The sequence below is a fragment of the Abrus precatorius genome, unplaced genomic scaffold, assembly GCF_003935025.1.
Source record: "Abrus precatorius isolate BTA unplaced genomic scaffold, Abrus_2018 Scaffold8, whole genome shotgun sequence".
NCBI classification, from domain to species: Eukaryota; Viridiplantae; Streptophyta; class Magnoliopsida; order Fabales; family Fabaceae; genus Abrus; species Abrus precatorius.
Window position 1 is genome coordinate 31799323 of NW_020874428.1, and position 24031 is coordinate 31823353.

The following is a 24031-nucleotide window of genomic DNA, read 5'->3' on the forward strand; positions in this document are numbered from 1 at the left end:
CATGACATTGGTTAACTTGAGAGTGGAGTTAAAGAAAGCAAAACAACTGCATTATTCTTCTTCTATAGCCTAGTGTCGGTTTTAACAAATAATCAATTTGCGAGCCCTTATATAATTTTATTTTAATCTTTAATTATTTTAGATGAAAAATGTTGTGCATTGAGTATGTGGTTTTGAGAATTTTAAACAAAAGAAGTGTGGGGTGTGTCAACTGGAGGGGACAAAAAGAGAGGGCATATTACGGCCTTCTAAGGATTTATGTGTTTATATTTATTAATTCATTAGAGTACACTTAGAACGGAAGGTTCCCTCCAACAGTTGTTCGTGCCGTGAATCTGGCTTCTTGCTAGCTTGTAAGGGCTCCATAACTGAATTTGTATTCCAAGTTCACTGTACAATTTTGGGGGCTTACACATGACTATGTTACTATTATTTATGCATTTTGTAAAAGATAATATTGGTTGTCAAAATTGGCATTGTTAGGCTATGTTGTGATCTAGGATCTCCGACCCATCAACCTAACCCGTTTACCCGTCATATTTACACCGTCAATGCACAACTCCACAGGACCAAGATTGGGGTTGCTCTCAGATCATCCACTCCATATTATAAATGCATACCTAATGTCTCTTTTGTTCCACGTTTAATTGGTCCTATATTTACATTTTGTTTCAATACTACTACTTATAACATAAATTTATATTTGTACACTTTTAAAATATTAAAAAAACACACACTTAGTCATCCTTTTTACCTTTATTGCTCTCCCTAATGCAATTATTAACTTAAGCGTCCAAATATTTTCACAAAATATGTTTTGTTGACGATAAAACGGAAATAATAAAAGTTATTTCTTTTAATTTTGAAATATTCAAATACGACACTAAAATGTCTCGTGTAAACATCTTATAGATATAGGTACCCTAAGCCACTGCAGCATTAGGACCACTTATTCTCAGCTTTGCTAGAGACCTTGGCCCTTCAGTCCTAGACGAAACAGGCTCATTTGTTATGTTCTGCTGCACAAGATGACAGAATACGTAATTACTTATCGTTATTGCAACAGAGGTTAAGTCTTCCCCCTTCTTTCTTGGTCCCTTCACAACATAAATGCCAGTGGCATTGACCGCGACAATGGTTAAAAATTATGAAAAACACAAGGATAATTTGATCTTTTTTGAATAAATATATACCTTTGAAGATTTAAGAATCTAAATGAGATAATTAAGATAAATGTGTTAGGAAAAGAAATCCATAGGAATATAGAGTGAGAAGTTTGAAACTAGAAATGAAAATAATAGATTTAGCTTAAAGAACGAGTAACTAATATATATAGATTTATGCCCTAAAAAGGAAGGAGGAAAATTGAAAAGAACTTCACGAGAATGCAGTTTCTGTGCACATATGTAGCTAACATTATTTTGCTATTGTAGCTTTCTTAATAAATGTTTGTTGTGTGTATTTCCTTTATAAATTCTTGTACACAATGGTTTAATAGATAGAAGCAATTGGACTGGGGTTGTCGTTACATAAAAAGATGATTTATAATGGACAGGTAGCATGTCACATTGCAAAACCTTATGGCTTTCACACAAATACACATCCAAATGAATTTATTTGTGCGAGATTTATCCCGGTCCAAATCTAGTCTTTATCTTCAAGTTGTTGGATGTAGGAAAGGGAATTGATTGATTGAACCCCACCTTTCTAATGGTGCCATTAAAGTGCTTACTGAAATTGGACCCATGCCAGAAAAATATTAGGGTTACTCTTTCCTAAGTGGATAATACCATACCACTTCGACTTGCCCCTTGAAGATATCGTTGAATCACCTGAATGGGGACCCCACTGCCTCCATCCAAAACTTCAACTCTCACTTCTTCTCTGTTATTTTTTTCCTTCTACTTATATGTGAAAAGTATTTCAATTCTACACACATGTCATCCCAGTCCCATTTCCAAGATTCCTTTCGCTGATTAATTAGCCAAGGCTCTATTTCATATGGAAAAGGAAATGCAAATGGTATAGAAAAGGGAGATCAAACTGAAAGAGGACACATTATTCGTCCTTATTATTTAAATTATTTGTTAGAACTAACGTTAAATCCATCCCAACCTAAATTTATTTTAATTTTATGTTATAATTTGTATATTAAAATATGATTTAACATAGTTTTAATTAATTTTAAATGCATCTTGTATAAAAAACATTAAAATACATGTATTTACTTTAACACCATTATTTATAGTTTTTGCCTTAAATTCGTGTTTATAATTTTTTTAATGTAGTTCATGCTGATTATATTTTTTATTAAATGAAAATGGAGTTATGAATTAAACAACATTGTATTAGTTTCTCTATATAAATAAATTGTTTTTAAATAAATTATTAATCATTATTAGTCTCTAAATCTTTTTTCTGTTTTTCTCAGTTTCCCTTTACTCGTTCATTTCTCTTTTTTTAATTTTCTCATTCTAAATCTTTTTTCTGTTTTTTTATTTAAAAATAGAGAAATATGAAACAATAGGATTTACGAAAACCTTAGACTCTCAAATGGTTTCCTTTTCATTACTAAAATATTACTGAACAAGGTAGATGAACTTCTCTTTTCAATCATTTGTTTTTCTTTTTATTCTAGAATCATACCAATTGAATTACATTAATTGTTTCAAGCAAATATGAATTCGTGACTAACATTTCAACCTGGTGCATGTCAAGGGCAACAAGAAAAGCATCATCGCGTGTAGTCACCCTACACCCTAATCAATTAATTGAAAAAGAGTAAAAAAACCATAAAGACCAATACCCCCACCAGAAGGCTCTCTCTCTCACTCTCTCTCTCTTAGCTGATTCTAAATTCAGCGCTGTACTGCGTGGGGACAACAAGAGACTCGTGTTTAACGGTGGTTTAGTGAGTGGATCCATCAAAGATATATGCATGTCATGTCATTGTCTATAGAAATACTAACATCTCATGCAAATAATTTTTTTCATTGGTATTACTATAGAAACACTTGTTTATGTGATCAAGCTTTGTTAATTATTTTTGGGGAGAACTATGACCCAGCTATTAGCTTGTTGAAAGACATGCCTTTAATTAATTAGTTGAATTTTGAAGACACAATATTGAACACAGACGCACTTTTTATTTACTTTGCCGTCACCGATGACTTCTGCGGGGCACTATGGGCACACCCATGTTCATATACACCTAACATGCATTTGGATCATTCCATTGGCGTGTCGAGTGGCAGAGGCAACGCAATTTGGAAAGAATAGAATCATTCCGTTTGCTTCCATTTCCTAAATCCTGAAAAGCTTGATGGAAGGGTTTAACTTACATGGCTAAGTGTTACATTTATAGCTATATAAGCGCAATATGCACATGTCATGAAGGATCTTGTACTTCGTCATAAATTACAAACGTTGTTGATGCTATAGCGTTCGTGCGGGGTGATTTTAGTAATGGTAGATTTAAAAATAAAGTTTAACGTTTTATATATATAAAAGGAAATTGTATATAGTAATGGTTAGTGATTTGATTTACTCCTATTAGTATGTATTTTATTTAATAAAAAATACTATTAGCTTAAATATTAGAAATTACATTTTCAATGTGTTATACTTATAATATATATTACTTTTATTATATCAACATAATCATTTGTTAATATGATATACATCATATTATTACTGTAAAATTATAATATTTATACTAAAAGATTAACGGTTAATATGTGATTTTTTTTTTTTGGTTGTTTTTCTAACTTTTTCAGTTTTTATATGTTGGGAAACTATCCTTAGCGTCTTCATTTGCAGCTTTGGCAAATAATATTTATTTATTTACTTGTACATAGAAAAACCTTGGAAGTATTAAAAAGAAAAATGAACGTATAACGGTGTATAAGACTGGAAACTAGTAATTTTTTAGAGAAATGTCTGTTGATCCTGAGAAATCAAATTTAAGTGGTAATTTATACTTGTAATTCTAAATGTGCATATAAAGACGACAATACATTTAATTAATTAATTAAATATACCTATTATATGAGGAGGTTTGGTGGATATGGTGTCTATGTAGGGAACTCCTATTATCCATCCTTTAGTAAGTTGGTATCTCTATGAAGAAAACTTGGCCGTCTCATCTATTTTTGTCATATTAATCTTGCAGCTAACGCAAGGGAATACGTGGCTAAGTACATGCACTTCCCCTCATCTTATTTTCAATTACGTAAATCACCTAACATAGTAGATCGATCGATGTTACCTCGGATATATCATTCTTTACGAAAACTAAACTTTGAGGTTTGCTATAGTAAGAATATATTTCTCATCTTGTGATAAAAGAAAAATAAGACAACTTTCAAAGAGGTTATATTAAACAATAAAACAAGATAATACCCAAAAATGAAAAGGGATGAGGTATTAATTGGATATATTATGCTGCATATATATGCTTATTCATTGGTTAAAATATAAATCATAAGTTCATGAATTTGGATGAGTCTATCTTGAAAATTTTAAGATCATATTTAAGATTTGCCCACCTTTTCCTTTGATCCTCCTTTTTCTCTTCTTTGTACTGATATTATGTTCTTGTTATCTTGTCTTTTGGGTGCTCTAGGATAGACCAGATTCTTACCTATTGTCATTCTACCAGTCATGTTTGAATCTAATCTGAATTCGGCCCCAAACGAGATAGTGTTAAATCTACTATGAAGTGGAATCGGATTCTTTGCTTGTCGTTTATAATCAGATTTGAAATTAAACTGAGGACGAGTTTGTGATATATAGAAGAAATTTGACTTCTAGAAATTTAAAATGTTATATATTGGACTAAGATGGAGTTAATCAATTCAGATGGCTTATTTGTTATAAGCAATAATCGTGTGTATTATACAAACAAGTATAATTAAATTTAGCAAATAGGTTAAAAAAAGTAACTTTGCTTGAATAAAATAAATTTAAAAAAACGATTCGAGATGATTCGTTTGAGAGTGTAAAAAATTGAGATTTGAAAAAAAAAAGAAAAAAATTGAAAATAAATATTTAATTTTTAAAGGAAAAAGTATGAAAATAAATAATAATTTGAAAATTGTTAAAATATAAAATAAATGTTAAATAATAGTTAATTCTCACGCATGAGGAAAAATAAAGCACAAAAAACAATTTTCTTTTATTTATTAATAGTATAGAATTTTATGCAAAATAGAAAAGAAATGTAATAATATATTTGACTGATAATAATAATATAAATCAAATAAAAAATATAAACATTTTATCTTTTTACATCTTAAATATTGCTTTACCCATTAACATATTATTTTACTAATAGTTTATAAATATCTTATTATATTGTATATTGATTTTAGAAATAAAGTATTTATTATGTAAATAAAAGAAATGTCATTTGATTAAAATGCATTTAAAGACAGAGAATAATGATTTAATTTTATATAAAAAAAATACAAGACAAGTGTCATTATAAAAAACATGAATTATATAATTTATAAAATAAAACTAAAATGCATAATATAAACATCAATTTAAAAGAAAAAAAATTATACACAGAAAAAAATGATAAACAAATAATCTACAAGTTATTGTGAGGTTAGATCTGGTTTATTCTTTTTTATTTTTTATTATATTTTTTAGTATATATATATATATTGAATAATTGAAATTATTAACGATTATAACTGTATAAAATATTTACTGTATCAAGATTAACTTATTAAAAGCAATTTAATCTTAAAAATTAAATGATGAAAAGTTTCAAATTTACTATAACCAAATTACAGAGTAGTTTTTCGAAATATTTTATCATAATTAATTTTAAATTATAAAAAAAAGAAATAAAAAAGTTAAAAGATATAAAGAAAGGTGGTGTCCGTACAAGTGAGAAGGGATTGGGTGCAGAGTGATAGGATGGATAAGCTGTGAGAGTTTACATTACAGAGCAGTTGGAGTTGGAGTGAGTTATGCAGACAAAAGCTGCACTCTCTTCACGTCTTTCTTATCATACTTTTCTTTTCTTTTTTTCGTATTATTTTAGTTATTATTATACAATTAATAATTAAGTTAATGCTTCCTTTTATTATTTTAAGTTGTGGACATTCATTATTTTTATTTTTATTTTTATTGTTTAAAATATTACGTTACTCCTTCGCAATAATTATTGATATTTATATTAATCTTTGATTTAATCTTCAAAATTTTAAATTTATTTTGTCATTTTTCACGTTTGACACAGCCCAAAAAAGTATCAGTCATTAAAAAATAATACTTATGCAAATATATAAGCTGGCTGGTTGGACAACTATATCTAGGCTCTGCATTGGTCAGGACTGTTTTACCACATTGAATAGCTATCACAGCGTGGAAGCTTTAATTACAGATTTATACAAAACACTTTGTATTTGATTTTTGTTTTGAATCTTGACCACTGTTGCAATTATATTTCCATCATTTATGAATCATTGCAATGTTTATTTTCACAATTACGTAGATTATCCAAAATCGTTTATCAACCTTTAAAGTTAAATTTCGTTTTAAAAAATGCTCCAACTTTACGAATACAAGCTGTAAGATCAGTAAAAAAATGAAAGTAGTTTTCTTTTTTTTGTCTGAGAGAAAAATAATTGTAAACACACAAAATATTATTAATAATGATAACGTTAAAATGCAAACTACGTGAAATTTTAAGAACGACGTAAACAAAAAAAATCCAATAAATTTTTCAAACAATAATGTTCATTCATATTTTAATTATTGAAACGGAGGATTAAGTTCGTGACCAAAATGATGAAAATTTATTCGAGGTGTTTATTTCAAATAAGAGTTTAGAAAGATTCTGAAAGAAGAAATAGTGTCTCAAATTTGAATAGGAAAAGTCTCCAAACTCAAAATATTTAATCCTATAAAAAAATGTGTGGGGTTTAAATCCATATTATGTGGGATCTTATTTTAGTTCAACCAATCTTAATTAGGAGAAATAATATATTAAAACAATTGCATGAAATTCTGTGATATTCAATTTTTATATTTAAGCTTACGATATTAATCAACTTAGCCAAGTGCGGAAATTAAGTACTAATACTTATAAATACTGGTGATGTAAATTCATTTATAGCGTCGTGTCATACTTAAAAGACTAATGACAATTAACTTTTGTCGGTTGATTTTTTTTCAACAATCAGTTTTAAGATATCGTGTTTTAAAATCCTTCTATGTAAGATTGTAAGTTCATTGGCAATTTCAATACATATATAATCACAATTTAAATGACAATCAAATTATTAAAATTATATTATTTTAATAAATTTCACATTTAAATTACAAGAGGGATTCAAAGAAAAATAGACAATTTAATAAAACTTTTTGGCATCCTATGTTTTTTAGAATGATCAGTTGTTAAGTTTAAAATTAATTAAGGTACAATGATGTCTCAAGCAGGAATTAGACCTTTGACAAGTGAAGAAGATTTCCTGCTTTTGCGATTAGTGGCTGCTGTGGCCTTACATATAATAATCCTCTTTTCCTTTTCTTTTGCGGATACTTTTTCTTTGGTCAATAATCAAATATTGATTATCAATGACATGAAGTAAGCTTCTTCTTTTTTTTTTATTATTTTAAATTTTTAAGACAAAAAGAAAGGTAGAGTAGAACTTAAAAATTGCTAGGTAAGGGGGAGGAATGATTCAGCACAGGAATGGTAATAATAATTTATCGGTTATATTTTAAATTTTGTCTCAAATTTTTGTTAAAAAATTTCCATCCCTGCCTCCTCATATCTCCCCCAAAGCATTGTATTTACTTAATTCAATACAACAGAAATTTAAAATGTGAACTTTTAAACACTATATTGATTTATAATTTTGTAAAACAATAGTATTAACTTTAATATTCTTAGTGTAAGATGATAATAATAAAAAACAATAATTGTATGTTGAGAGTGTATCTTTTTATATTTGTCTAATCATAAATTATCATATCATTAAAAGTTATTAACTTTCATGATAATTATCGTGTTGTTTTATTATTCTATCTCACTTCTTTATATCAAGTATTATTTTCTCTATTTCTATCTCACTCATTAATGTAAAAGAAAAGGTGAAAAAATTATGTTAAATAATATTGTTTTTTACAAAATATCAATGAGTGCACATCCTTGGAAGAAACAACAAAGCCTTCCATCAATTAAAGTAATATATATTATGCATGATTAGTTTTATAATTTCCCATAAGAACGTAGATGAATTAAGTTCCTCGATCTTATCTCCTTAAATATTCATTAATTTGTTTGTTTAAACATTATTTTAATTTTTTCTAATATCGAGTCATTTTTAGGAATATAAAAAATGATATTTTATTTAGTTTTTAGCATTGATTTTCAATTCAAGATTAAATTAATAAATACAATTTTATTGAAAGAAAAAACGATAAAGAAAAAAAAACAAATCATAAATAAACTAAATCTAAACTTTAAAATTTTCATTAAATTAATTTAAAAATATTAACTTGACCGATTTAAATAAACATAACAAATTTTGGGTAGTAAAGAAGTCTTGAGAAAGGAAAGTTAATGCTTAATATGATTATGATAAACAAAGTTTAGAAAAGTTTGGGGCAAGAGAATCATCATACATCATATTTCATGAATCGCTTTTATAGTCTCGTGGGTCCAAGCATCCAGGAAGAATCTCAAAAAGAGGCAATACAGCAACACTAAAAAATTCCATAAAATAATGAAAACAAATAAAAGATTTATGACCCAAATAATCTACACGCAGTTCAAAATCAAGTTGAGCGCCACGTCACCGACCATAATTAAAAGAATTAAAACTTAAATAATCTATATAAGTTGTTGTACCAGATCTCTAAACATTATTAACAGAAAAGGTTAATTGTTCTTGAATCCAAGTAATCCTCCTCCTCACATGGACGCCAACTTTTCTATAGGCTTTAGTCCCTTCACACAATTCACCGTCCCACTATAAAAAAAAACTTAATTTTGATTCAAATATTTATTCTCACATCACAAATCTTTGGTAGATACAATTTATTTGAACTATGCTAGCTAAAAAGAAAAAGGTACCACAAAAATGCGATTTTTTAATGGAATCTGAACTCTGCAGTGAATATGGGCCCAACTTTTATAATCACAATGAATAATAATAACAATTTTGTGTTAAATAAAAATACTACTACTTGAACGTACAGGTAATGCTCTAACTATGTATAGCAATTAAGCAATGATAAAATGTGTTTTCTGTTTACTTGTTGAACTATACATGTCTGTGACTGCTGCTTTGGTCTATATTTCATGTCGGCTTGTTCAGTTTCCACACAAAAATAAAGCTGTCTTGCTTTTGTTTGCCTTCTGTTCTCTCTCTCTCTCTACTTTGATCTTGGCTGCATCACCTTGCTATGCCACCTCAATCCCCAGAAAAAACAGTACCTACCCATTTCATTCTTTTCTATTTCGGTTACTTTTTCTCTCTTTTCCCGTGTCCACGCTTGTGAATATGGTCATGCTGGCTGCAAGGTGATTCTTTTCATGAGTTTTTTTTTTTTTTTTTGAAAGTGGGCTTTGTGGTGTGTTGTTTTTCTTTCGTTTTTTGGTCATGGTGTTGATATTGAGAGAGCTGTTTTTGCTGCACAGATTTTGGCTTCTTGGATGTCATCAGCTTCCCTTACTTTCCATTATTTGTTGATCAGCGGAAAGTTTTGGTTTTGATTCGTGTTCCTTTTGTGGGATTTGCTTCTTTTTGTTTGAGATTTGGCACTGGCATGACATTTGTGTTGTGTGGCTTGAATCCTCGGTTCCTAAGCTTCTAGCTGTTGAATTTGGAGTAGTTGTGTTGCGTGGAGGTTCGAGTTAGCAATTTGTTGCATTGGAGGGAAAAAGTTCAGCTTTTTGTTGATACTAATAGCCAATATTAGTGGAGAATTAATTGTAGGCACTGTTCGGTATTCTTCAACTTTGTGTTCGTTTCTGGGGGGTGTGCTGTTAGGATTGTCCTGTTGTGAAAGGCTCCTGAAACAAGGTCAAATCTTCTTGGTGGAAAAGGCCATGTGGTGAATTTGTTTGAGGTTCATCATTTTTTATCGGTAGTAATGAAGGCTCCATCTAATGGCTACTTGCCAAATTCAGGCGAAGGTGGGTTTTTCTCATGGTTTGCTGCCTCATCATTTCTCTCTCTCTCTCTCTCCTTGTGTTTTCCTCTTTCATCAAACATAACCCTGCTCAGTGATTCCAAGGATAATTGTTTTCAAGGAAAATACTGCTTTTGTGTTGTTAAATTAATTTAATAGCATTTTAGATGGAATAAATAGGAGAATTTGACATGTTTGTGTGCAAAATAGCATTAAATGGTTTTCTTAGATATGCAAATGAATAGAACTGTATTTTATCTTGCTGCGGCTTGATGATCTTTTACTTAATTGGGTTTGTGATTGAATGTAATGGTAGTATAGAAAGTTGTGAAAAAGGTTTAGTTGTTGCTTCTGAATTTCCTTGTGAGAAGGGAAATAGTGAATATGTTTGCGTGATAGTCTTCGGTGAGAATCTGATTCCTATGCACTAAAAAATTAAGAAGGAAGGGTTTTCACGTGAATTTAATTACTTTCCAAGTATATTCTTTACGAGTAATGGGTCTACTAATATCAATACAAGAGGAATATGCAAGATCTGTTCCTGTGCTTTTTGCACTAAAAATGCCTTTTGGTAATTGCAAACATGTGATTAAGCTACTCTGGCCCCTGAGAAGTATCGACCATAAAAGATATTTTGCTTTCTGTATTCTTTATATATCCTTTTGAAGCTCTGCTGCTCTTCTTCAACAGCATGCTTGAAGAAACTGTTAGAGATGTAACATAAAATAATCCACGTGTCTTCATTGAACAACTTAAGCTTCTAAAATAGTTAGTTTTTGATGTGTCTGTACATTATTCATGTTTCAAACCCAGAAGGCTCTTACATGAGAGGACGCATTATAGATGTAACCAAGTGACATAAATTTTCTCCTTCTGAACTTTATTATGCTACTATAAAGTTGCCAATGTTTATGTTTTCATCTGAGTCATCTTCAGTCAAAGGAGCTTCTTCTCTGACATGGATTCTACAATTTCATCTTTCTTCTTCGTTGTTTTCATCCATACAGTAATAAAAAAAGCTTTAAAAAAATATTTTAACAGTTATATTTCTGTTCAAAGGAGTAACATTATGCTTGTTTTATTGACAGGGGAAAGGAAGACAATCAATTCAGAGCTATGGCATGCTTGTGCTGGACCCTTGGTTTCTTTGCCTCCTGTTGGAAGTCTTGTGGTTTATTTCCCACAAGGACATAGTGAGCAAGTATGTTTCAAATGCCATGAGAGTCTGTGAGCTTGATATTTCTGTATATTGGTTGCTGATTTTAATTTCCTTTTAACTTTAACTTTCAGGTTGCAGCGTCCATGCAAAAGGAGACTGATTTCATACCCAGCTATCCTAACCTTCCATCCAAGTTGATTTGCATGCTTCACAATGTTGCCCTGCATGTACACGTTCCACAATATATACTATTAATTTCTCAATAATTTGATACAATCAAATACAGTTTTCTTATGTGGAAATATATACTATTCTGTATTTTGACCAGGCTGATCCTGAAACTGACGAAGTCTATGCCCAGATGACCCTTCAACCTGTAAACAAAGTAGGTTAACTGTTCAATCTTTGAATTTGTTTACTGTATCTGGGATTTATTTCCCACCTTTTCTCTAAGGTCCTCTCAAGCAAATAATATGTAAACTACATCAAAGTTTTTATTTTCCTCTTTTGCAGTATGAAAAAGAAGCAATACTGGCATCAGACATGGGTCTCAAACAAAGCCGTCAACCTACTGAATTCTTTTGCAAAACTCTTACAGCTAGTGACACAAGTACTCATGGTGGATTTTCTGTGCCTCGTAGAGCAGCTGAGAAAATATTCCCTCCTTTGGTGCGCATATAACAATTTCATTTTTTTATTCTATGCGCTAGAATCACAAGAGGTTTGCAAGCTGACTATAAATTTGTTTGATTACTTTGATAGGATTATTCAATGCAACCTCCTGCTCAGGAACTTGTCGCCAAAGATTTGCATGACAACACATGGGCATTTAGACATATCTATAGGGGTATGGTCACTTTAACATATTCTTCATTCATATATATCTTTCTTTAATATTTTGATGAGCCTATGGTCTATACTTTATTGACGCACCAGTGAAATCTAGTGCTTTCTAAACCAGCAAGGGATATATTGTCTTCTTTGTGCTGCAACTGCAACCTCCTTTTGGCTGAACTAAAACATTACAAAAACTTCTGAGGCTATAATTTCGAAAGTGATAAAAAAAATCCTTAATCTTCAGAATTATCTTATTATTTGTTTAGCCAAACGATGAATATAGAAGCTGTGTAATTGATGCATTACAGAGTTTAAATGCTAACAGGACAACCAAAGAGGCATCTATTGACTACTGGTTGGAGTGTATTTGTCAGCACAAAAAGACTGTTTGCTGGAGATTCTGTTCTTTTTATCAGGTAAGACCTAAGATATATATTTTATATGGGGAAATTTCAAGAATACTCTGACCCCTCCTTGCTGAGTAACATTGTTTTGGTTATTTTAGAGATGAGAAACAACAACTTCTTTTAGGTATAAGGCGTGCTAATCGACAGCAGCCAGCACTCTCTTCATCAGTAATATCCAGTGACAGCATGCATATTGGCATTCTTGCTGCTGCAGCTCATGCTGCTGCAAATAACAGTCCATTTACTATATTTTACAACCCAAGGTACTGTTTGGCATGTGTGTATTATCATGACATGGAATGGCATGGTATCCATTGAATATCTGTGACAGCCTCTTACAGAGAACGGTCAATTTAACAGGGCCAGCCCCTCTGAATTTGTTATTCCATTGGCCAAGTATAACAAAGCCATGTACACTCAAGTTTCTCTTGGAATGAGATTTAGAATGATGTTTGAAACAGAGGAGTCTGGAGTACGCAGATATATGGGTACAATCACTGGGATCAGTGACTTGGATCCTGTCCGATGGAAAAATTCTCAGTGGCGCAATCTTCAGGTATATCTAAACCGTTTGTCTTTTTTTTTTTTTAATGAAGACATAGATGGAATTATTCAGATAACTAGATATGAAGAAGTAGATATGACTGGTATACATATTTTCCTGGGGCTAATAGTTTCTGTAGACTGCTTTATTATTTAACAAAATGTTTTTTCTTGTTGTAATCTTAGTTTTGAGTACCTTACAACATCCATTATGGTCCTATGGTCCATACATACATATGCTTGGTCATCTTTTTCTGTCCCTTATGGTAATAGTATGTGCCTAACTTTAGTAATACTGAACCTCTCTATTGGCTTATTGAGACAGTCATCTTCTGAACTATTGATAGGTTGGATGGGATGAATCAACAGCTGGCGAGCGCCCCAGCAGAGTTTCAATTTGGGAAATTGAACCAGTTGTGACGCCTTTCTACATTTGTCCACCTCCATTTTTTAGGCCCAAGTTCCCCAGGCAACCAGGAATGCCAGGTAGCAACACTTCATCCTTAATTAGTTCAGCTTTCATTTAAAGGTTTCATACAGGTCTCCATCAATTTTTCTGATTCACTCACTACTAGCAGTAACTTAAATTATTTTCTTCTTGTAAATAGTTCAAATATCTATTTTTTACTTCAACAAAAATATCACTCTACTGGTCATTTCTTGTTAAACAGCTAGCAATAACTGTGTTAGTTATTAGTTCCCAATTATCTTGATAATTTTACGGTTCTGTACAGTCTCATTTGTAATATTATTGTTGAATAGTACCACTCATAGGACCTTGCATTTTACTTTTATTCCTATCCTAGTATGTTTGTTGTACATGATAAGTGGTGACGTGATCCTTGTGATTGATTTTGCAGATGATGAGTCAGATATAGAAAATGCTTTCAAGAGGGCTATGCCATGGCTTGGAGATGACTTTGGCATGAAGGATGCCTCAAGTTCACTCTTTCCTGGTTTGAGTTTAGTGCAGTGGATGAGCATGCAGCAGAACAATCAGCTCTCTGCTGCTCCATCAGGATGTTTCCCATCCATGCTTCCATCTAATACTCTTCATGCTAACCTTACCCCTGATGACCCATCCAAGCTATTGAGCTTTCAAACTCCTGTCCTCTCTGCACCAAATCTTCAATTTAACAAACCTAATTTACCAAATCAAATCAACCAATTGCAGCAGTCCCCAGTATCATGGCCTCAGCAGCAGCAACAGTTGCAACAACAGCAACAGCAACAACAGTTACAGCAGCAGCAACAGCAACAACAACAGCAGCAGCAGCAGTTACAGCAGCAACAACAGCAGGTGCAGCACCAGCAACAACAGCAGCTACAGTCATTGTTGCAAATACCAATGAACCAGCTCCAGCAGCAGAGGCAACAACAGCTGCCTGAACCACAAAACCTGCCATTGCTGCATCAACTGCCTCAGCAGCCTCAGAAACAGCAACAGTCAAGTCAACATGCCACCATCATGAATAATGGGGTAGTTGCTTCTAACCAGATTTCAAATCAGTTTGTACAACCACAAGGAGCCTATACTCAGCTTCAGCAACAACAATCACTCCCAGGAGGAATCCCACCCCAGCAAAGTATCCAGTCGGCTAACAAGAATACATTCCCATTGACATCCTTACCACAAGATTCACAATTTCAGCAACAGATAGACCAGCAAGCTAGTCTCTTACAAAGGCAGCAACAACAGACACACTTGCAACAATCTCCACTGCAGTTATTGCAACAAAACCTGCCACAAAGGGCACCACAACTGCCACCGGTGACTCAAATGTTACAGCAAAACCCCTCGGAGCAACACCACCTACAGTTGCTACAGACATTGCAGCAGCAGCAACAACAGCAACATCTTTCCACATCTAGCCCACTTTTGCAGTCTCAGCTTCTACAGCAACAAAACACCCACCAACAAAGCCAGCAATTGCCGCCCCTGCCTGTATCTCAGCATATTCCTCAACAGTTTGGCAATCACCCATTGTCAGCAGAGAAGCTTCTCAACAGCAACTTCTCCTCTTCAACTCTCATGCAATCACAACATCTTCCTGTAAACCAACCCCAAAACACACAAAAATCACTTACAATTACTAGAGCTCCCTCTACACTTACAGATGGAGATGCTCCATCATGCTCAACCTCTCCATCTACTAATAACTGCCAGATATCTCCCCCAAACCTCCTGAAAAGAAATCAGCAACTACCAGCCACATTAGGGGGGAGTTTGGTAGTTGAGCCCACTAGTAATCTGATACAAGAGCTTCAGAGTAAGCCTGATGTCCAGATTAAACATGAGTTACCCAATATAAAAGGACCAGATCAGTTGAAATATAAAGGGGCAATTACTGATCAACTGGAAGCTTCTTCTTCGGGAACATCTTATTGTCTTGATCCTGGTAATGTCCAGCAGAACTTACCACTTTCCAACTTCTGCATGGAAGGGGATGTCCAATCACACCCTAGAAACAGTCTACCATTTGACTCTAATCTTGATGGTCTAACACCTGATACTATGCTTTTAAGGGGATATGACTCTCCGAAAGATCTTCAAAATTTGTTGTCTAACTATGGTGGTGCTCCAAGAGACATTGAAACTGAGCTGTCAACTGCTGACATCAGCTCACAGTCGTTTGGAGTGCCAAACATGCCTTTTAAGCCTGGTTGCTCAAGTGATGCTGGCATAAATGATACTGGTGTTTTGAATAATAGCAGCTTGCGAGCTAACCAAACTCAGCGAATGCGAACATATACCAAGGTTTGTCATTCTTTGACAGCTGCAAATCTTGTGTTGTTTATATTAATGGGCATGCATTGAAATTTTAAGATGGTGTAAATTGAACTTTTATTGGGATTTATATTTAGTGTTGCCTGCCTGTGTTTTAATTCATTGTTAGATTAAATAGTGTATTCAAATGCTATACAAAATTAAAAATTTTGTAGGTTCAAAAGCGTGGCTCTGTCGGAAGATGCATTGATGTCACTCGTTACAAGGGCTATGATGAACTACGGCATGATTTAGCTCGAATGTTTGGGATTGAAGGGCAACTAGAAGATCCTCAAAGGACTGACTGGAAATTAGTATATGTAGATCATGAAAATGACATTCTTCTTGTTGGTGATGACCCTTGGGAGTGAGTAGCTAATTCCTTAATAGTTTTTAAGCCTAAAATTTGTGTGATTCTGGTTGATTTTATTGACCACCAACTTATTATTTTTTGCAGTGAATTTGTAACGTGTGTCCAGAGCATAAAAATATTGTCATCTGCTGAAGTGCAGCAGATGAGTTTGGATGGGGATTTAGGTGGTGGTACTGTTCCAATCCCCAATCAAGCTTGCAGCGGTGACAGTGGCAATGCATGGAGGGGCCAGTATGATGATAACTCTGCAGCCTCATTTAACAGGTAAGGATGTCAACTACTGACACTTGGATGGAGAACCAACTTGACCTTACAAAACTTCTGGTTGGTGCTTCTCCTCTATATATCTCAAATGGAAAAGAGACATATTCATTACAAATGATGCAGTTGATGGGTATTGTAGAATAGGACATAATTGCATCCTAGTTCTTTCACCACACCACTTTTACTGGTCAGAAGTTTAGAAGACCCTTAAATGCACCAAGGCCAGATTCCTTTACTATCAATGTTTATATATCCTACCTTGGAATCACCTTTCTTGTGGAGGTTGGATTAGGATTTTTTTTTCCATTTTTTGCAAGGTACAGCAGTATAGGTCAGCCTAGTGTATAATATGAAAGTTCTTATATAAAGATTAAATTTTGCTTCGCTCGTGTAAATCTTGTGATGGTTAAAGTTATAGGGAAGTGCGGTGTCTTAAGTGATGACAGACTATTATGAATGATGCAATTCTAGCTCTTTGTAAAGTGCCTACGTTTTTTCCAATGGCAATTATGGATGAAAAGCTCAGTTTCTTTTTAAGCCCTTCAATGGAATTCTGCAGTACCTTCATCTTAGTTGTATTATTATTATGATTATTATTCGTGTGTTTGTAAAGGATTAGAACATTGTGAAAAAGACCGGTGTGTGTCGTAAATTTGAAAATATCGAAAAAGTCCAATGATAACCTTCCTATCTCCCCTTTGCAAATATGGGCCATGATTGATCTTTGCTGCTGTTTAGGTAGTTGAAATCTTGCCATATTGATCCGTAGAAGAGTTTGGGGAAGCCTTTAAAAAAGATGTATCAACCAGAAACTAGAGGTTTCAAATTTGAGTTCTAGTTAAAATCCGTTTTCCCGGGAAACGCACGACCGTCAAATAGATCGATTTATTTCCAATACGCTATAACCTAAAAGGAATCTAATGAGACAAAAATGCAAGATATTCGATCGTATACTTTTCAATTGAAAATTGAATGAGAAGAAAATAAGACGGGATTTGTATCATCACATTCGATTTGTCGATTCTATGATGACCGGACTTTGGCTGTTACTATCGTGGATTTGGGTTGAATAAAGAAGTTTTCAACTTTGAAGCAATTGGGTATGATAGCTGAAGCCACTGCATGCTACCCTATGGTTGGTTTAGGATTTCGATTAGGAGCATAATGCTGCTTCCGTTTCGCTCCCTACGTTTTGTTTTCTTACACAAATTAAGAAAATTATTTTAAATTTCACAAAATATTAATACTTTCATTCGTATTATATCCTCCATCTATTATATTTATTATCTTCTATTGAGTGAACATTAATTATTAAATAAAATTGTGAAAAAATATTAATTGATTTTATAAAATGACAATAAAAAATGAACAAAATAAAACAATTAAAATATCAAAGAAAAGTAAACCGGAGGGAGTGATTGAATCCCCTCTCTCTTTCTCTGCTCATCTATATTCTTCATCATCTCAGTAGCCTTCCCTCCCTCCCTTCATTTATTTCAGTAGTCTCTTTCTGTTTCATTGAATGCTTTCTAATTGGTTTCAAAGAAAGTAGGCTAAGCCCATGGCATTCCCCACATCCATCAGGGAGGAGGTGAAAGGTCGTAGAAACAATAATTCCAAGCGTTGCAATTGACGAAGTTTGTCTAACACGAACAGAGTTGCAATTTTTCAGGCATCCAATTCCCTCGAAATTAACACAAAAATATAGGTTAGAAAACATAAATGATTTGTTCCTAGGACAGGACAGCCATGATATCCGAGGCCCTCAAGACAATATAGTCAGAACCATCTTTGCCCTTGAAGTCACTTCCCGCATATTTGGAGTACAGAACTGTATTCCCAGGCGTAATGGACAATGGTTTTCTATTTCCTTCCTCATCCAGATGCCCCGGACCAACTGCTATCACCTGTAATATCCAAATTAGGGCAGAAAGATTATGGACTAATCTTAAACAAAATGAGCAAGATTTATTGAAAAAACCGTATTCGGCAAAGAATTAAATTGTTACAACACAACAAAGGTACTCCATAAATCCATATAAGACCAGGAAATACAACACTAGCAATTATCAATTGGAAACCTCACCGGTCCAATAGATTGTTTCTCTTTGGTTGACTCTGTGAGCAACACACCTCCAGCAGTTTTTTCCTCAGCTTCTGCAACCTGCATTAAATATACGGTAGCATCACTAACTTGTTATCACAGACCAGTAAGACAAGCAGAAATCATACCGCTGGAAAATACTACACCCTTAAAGCAGAATATGGCTAAAACAAAGTATAAATGAGCAGAACATTAATCACCTTGAGAATTAGATGATTAAATATACGATTGACAATGAACCAATGCCATTCTCCACTTAACATCCAACATCAAAACAAACAAAGCTCCAAAGAGTAACACACCTTTATCAAGACTCTGTCATTCAAGGGTTTAAGATCCTTGACCTCATCAGTTTCAAGGATACCAATGATGTCATCGTCCTTCAGTATAAGATGTTTTGAACCATTGAACTCCACCTCAGTCCCTGCATACTTTGAGTACACAACTTGTGCACCTGTCTGTACAAAGAAATGCATCGCATTAGTTCAAAAATTAAGAGGAAGCAACCCCCTTCCTCCAATCTGCTCCACCCAAATGTAAAAAAAATTTGAGGATAATTAAAGTGTCAATGAATTCCTAATATAGTAACATCACCTTCACACTAATGTCCACCTTGCTCTTCCCAATTGATTTCCCTTCTCCAACAGCAACGACTTCACCCCCTTGAGGCCTTGTTTGAGCAGTTGCTGACAGCAAAACCCCACCTTTACTCTTTTCTTCTGCATCCTTAATTTTTACCAGTACCCTATCACCAAGAGGCTTAACAGCGGTGTGCTGCATGGTTAAATTACAATCAAGCACATGAAGCATTGAAATGAAAAATCTACATGTAAAGACCAAAATACTGGAAAAAAAAACTTCCAGGGCTCAAGACTTATATATGTCAACAATAAGGTTCAATTACAAAGGCCACCTAGAAGAGAAGCATCCAAGTTATGCTGTCTTGGAACTCAGCACGAGCAGGAAAGACAAGAGAAAATGAAAACAAGTGGTAGAAAAACGGTTCAATAAAAAAGGAATTGTGGCTTGGATTGGAAAGAACCATTTCACAAAATCTTCCAAGCTCTCTATAAACATGACAAGGCCTTGGAATAAATGTCAAGCCTTCAAAATACACAAGCATAGTATGTTAGATTGTTAGTCTAAGAAGAATTTTGCTTTTACTAATGCTAATGTTAGACTTCCTCAAAAACAAGCATCATCATCGTCACCACCAACATAATAATAATAATAATGCTTTTGTTTATAATAAGAAGAAAATACCTTAGGGGCGACAACGGTGGCAGTGGAGGCTTTGACAATGAGGGAGGGGAAGGACCTTCGTGTGAGAGTGGCAATTCTGAAATTAGTGAGAGAAGGAAATCGAGGAGCTGATTATGGAAACCCTTCAAATGCTACCAAGTTCCTCGATGATGCAGTGAGCAGTGAGGTTGCCATTGCAGCTGTTCAAACAATGCTGTTATTGTTAGAGTGGCACATTTTGGTGAGATAAGGTGAGTCACTCCAATAACACAAAATGAGAGAGAGCTTACAAACACAATGTTCAAAGTTCAACTTATTCAAATAAATTTTCTTTGTTGATTTGTCCAAGAAACATAAAAGATGAATAGGATTGCATGCATGGACTAGAGAGTGTACCTTATCAAAAGTGTGCACCACGGAGGATTACAGTAGAAACTATAATGCTGGATCTGTGAAAAGATAAACCCTAGTCAAAGATTGGGGTTTTATATGATAGTAATAGTTAGTTAATAGAAGCTTCTAGAATGCTCAAGGGAGGAATCCACAATTTCCAATATACTAATAATCTTAATGCAAGTTAGGCAAAATTTTATAATCAATTTCTTACTTTCGAAATAAAGAGAATTAATCTCTTTGTTCCTCTCACTCGTTTTAATATCCCATTTTCTATAGTTAACTTTTAAATATCCAAAATTATAATTTTTTTCCTGTTTGCTCAAAATCAACAATGATTTAACTCTCTTTTTTTCCAAGGGTTAAAAAACACTTCATATGGACAATGAGATTGGGATGCGGAGTTGGACTAACTAACCTTGATATGTTTTGTAATTAAAATAAAAAATTATTCATAATTTCTATAAAAGATGATTTTATTCGAGTTGACTGTAGAAAAAAAAAACTACCTCTAAATATCTAATATAATTCAATACTTAAATTCAAAATTACTAAATGAGTTGTAAATTTACATATTAATTGATATTGCACTCAATAAAAAGAATGTAATGTTGATTACATTAAATTTAATGGCCTTAAGAAGAAAGAAATTTAATTTAAATGTAAAATATAAAATACAAATTGTATTAATGTTGATCAAGATTTATCACTTAAACAATTACATTTAAATGTAAAATATAAAATACAAATTTTATTCACGTTGATCGAGACTTATCACTTAAATAATCACATTATATTATAAAAAATAAATAAATAAGAACAACAATAGATTATAGATAAAGTAAACAAAATTATTTGAAGTAATAAAGAATAAAAATATTTGTTTATTTAAACAAGTAAAAAAGATTATAAATATATTTGAATAAAAATGGGAGAAAAAATTTCCCATTACATGTCTCATGCAAAAGTTATTTTTTGGGCTTCACTTCTCATATTTTCCTCATTTACTTCCAACCATCGAACATGCTACCTACATATCATTTAATACAGGATGGTTTGATTACTGTGCAATATACTAAATAATTAACACTACACATTGAAATTTTAACGGAATAATAATCAAGGACAAAAACATATTTTTTATAAATAAAAATTTATATATTAAAAATATATTTAAATCATAAAAAAATTGCACTACTCCTATTAAGCGTAAATAACAGTACTGGCCCACTGGGGGAGTGGCACAATTGTAATTAGTATTTGCAGTGATTATTAAGTAATAAGAGTTAGTAAACATAAATATAATGATCAGATTCAATTTGAGTTTAAAATTTTTTCACATTTTTCTCTTTTACTCCCCAATTCTCCTCCGTTAATGAAAAAAAAATAAAAATCAGAAATAGGTTTGACCAATTACCAGAGACAGTGTTGCACACGTAAACCCTTAGGCGTCACCCATGACGTAAAGCTCCCCAATGCCATTCCCACTTGGAGGATTTATGTATGACCCCATCCTTTATATCATTTTTCCTCAGCAGTTAGCTACTTCACAATGTACAAACGTCACTGTTATCGCATAATATATATTTATTGCATAATATATAATAAATTTTATTAAAAATTATACCATTTAATAATATTAATGTATTTAACTATATTAAATTTTGTAATTTTTATGAAAAAATTATTATATATAATTTCTTATCTTTTATAATATTGGATGTGTTAAAAATATTATATATGTTTTTAATAATAAAAAATTATAAATTATAAATTAAACAAATATTAATCTTGTTTTGACAAATAATAACTAAAAATTTTAATATTTTTAAGTAATTATATTATATATGTTATATTATCTCTACTTTTTAAGAATCAAATTATTTAGAATAACTTTTTTGTACTCATGTCACACTTTGTTTTACAAGGACGAAGAGATATTTTAATTTTTTTTACATAAATTAAATAAGAAAATTATAAAAGATACTAAAAAAATTTAAAATATTGATGATATAAGTCCTCAATTTAGAAAGCAAAGACCAGATCCTTTATCCAAACAAGGCATTAATTTTAAAAAAAATATTCCAATTTGATTAAGTTCACGTGGACTTAAAAAAACACACGTGATCCAAAATTGTCGTCTTAAAAATACTGCCACGTAGATGAGTCACCGTCACCATGAATCTGCTGGGTTTCACTTCCAATGGACGCGCCTGGCAGATTGTTGACCACAAGTCAAACTTTTTCACTCGGTTCGGCAATCAACCCTCCCAACATGGTCAAACACTAACTCACTCTTGGACGTATAAATAAAGCCGCAAACTCTTTCGACAACACAGATTCTTTACCACAATCCAACAAACAAGTACCAAGTTTTTTCTATTAATAAAAAAATATTTTTTCTGTGATTGTAGAAAACAAAGATATAACAAAACCAAAAATGGTGAAGCCGAGCAATGAAAGTGAAGAGCAAAGCAATCTCAAGTACAAAGGAGTTCGAAAGAGAAAGTGGGGCAAATGGGTATCTGAAATCAGATTACCCAACAGTCGCCAGAGAATTTGGTTGGGATCCTACGATTCCGCCGAAAAGGCAGCGCTTGCTTTTGATGCGGCAATGTTCTGCTTACGTGGCCCCAATGCTAAGTTTAATTTCCCTAATAACCCACCCGATATAGCGGCCAGCAGCTCCATGACACCCTCACAAATTCGGATCGCCGCTGCCAGATTCGCAAACTCAAGGGTCCATGAGGGGGATTTGGGTCAACCCAAATTGTTGCCTATGGAATGTTCCTCAGAGGGGACAACCTTACAAATGGAATCTCGGTCGCCTTCTATTTCGGAAAGGACTATCCAAAAGGACAGTGACGTCACTCTCAATGGTTCGGCTCTGGATTTGTTCACGCCCAATGGGTTGGGTAATCATGTACCCGATTACGGGAATTTCCCTGGTTTTGATAATTTGAGTGGTGATTTTTACATGCCGCAAATGCCTAGTGTTAATTATGGAGAAGAAAACATGGATGGGTTGCTAGTTGATGACTCTTTCTTGTGGAGTTTTTGACGCTGTAAATAGTAGAATACGGTACATTCTATTCAGGATTCACCAGCAACGTGTATCAAGGTTGTGGACAACTTTATTGTTTCTGGAACTGTGTCAACAATCCGGTGTCGGTGTCGGTGTCCATTCTGGTTTTGGATTGGTTATTTTTTAGACAACCAAACCATGGATTGTTTATTTAATTGCTTTGTTTTATTTGATTGGTGGTTTACCATCTATGTGATCTCTCTAGCACTAAGGAGTAATGCAATGGTCAAGAAAGAAGTTGTAAAGTTATTGACATATTTAATTTTTAAATCTAATCACTTTTGAAAATGAAAAATGTATTATTTTTATTGGATTTTTTTCTTATCTTTTGATGTTTTCACTAAATAATTAAATAAAGTGAACAAGTGAGTAAAAAATGAGTGAGAGATTTAGTTAAAAATATCCAAAATCATTCAACAATATCTTTTTTAAAATTATCTAAAATCACTTGACCATATCTTTTCATTGTGTTTTGTCTATTATAAGCTTGTGAATATATAATGTAAAAATAATATTTTTTTAAAATTTAAAGTAAATATAAAACTTTAAGTATATCTTTATATATATATATATAATTTGAACACATGTTGCACTAATTTTGCACATTTTTTAAAGAATATATAATGTCCTTGAATTATTTTTTATCTAATATTTAAGTTATTTAAAATTTTGAAAGCATTATTAAGTTGTTGTCACTTT

At 32.7% G+C, this 24031-nt stretch overlaps 2 protein-coding genes and 1 pseudogene across 3 annotated transcripts; 2 read left to right on the forward strand and 1 right to left on the reverse strand.

The window, feature by feature from the left end:
* The first annotated feature begins 9305 nt into the window (after positions 1 to 9305).
* Positions 9306 to 17042, forward strand: LOC113845870 (auxin response factor 19-like). Of its 2 annotated transcripts, none has more exons than XM_027473530.1 (14): positions 9306 to 9547; positions 9665 to 10162; positions 11247 to 11359; positions 11449 to 11544; positions 11646 to 11702; positions 11831 to 11986; positions 12080 to 12164; positions 12480 to 12570; positions 12660 to 12824; positions 12922 to 13117; positions 13452 to 13590; positions 13965 to 15862; positions 16048 to 16238; positions 16329 to 17042. In XM_027473530.1, exons 2-14 carry the CDS (start codon positions 10120 to 10122, stop codon positions 16510 to 16512), a joined length of 3414 nt encoding a protein of 1137 aa, XP_027329331.1. In that variant the 5' UTR covers positions 9306 to 9547; positions 9665 to 10119; the 3' UTR covers positions 16513 to 17042. The 2 variants fall into 2 exon arrangements, with proteins under 2 accessions (XP_027329331.1, XP_027329332.1); XM_027473531.1 differs by lacking the exon at positions 9306 to 9547 and having other exon boundaries at positions 10120 to 10162; positions 13965 to 14406; positions 14557 to 15862; positions 16329 to 16512.
* Positions 17043 to 18188: 1146 nt separating this feature from the next.
* On the reverse strand, positions 18189 to 20238 carry LOC113845871 (annotated as a pseudogene).
* Positions 20239 to 22599: 2361 nt separating this feature from the next.
* Positions 22600 to 23608, forward strand: LOC113848380 (ethylene-responsive transcription factor ERF017). Its single transcript, XM_027477866.1, has one exon. The coding sequence runs from the start codon at positions 22688 to 22690 to the stop codon at positions 23306 to 23308; it is 621 nt and encodes a 206-aa protein (XP_027333667.1). The 5' UTR covers positions 22600 to 22687; the 3' UTR covers positions 23309 to 23608.
* Positions 23609 to 24031: the final 423 nt, after the last annotated feature.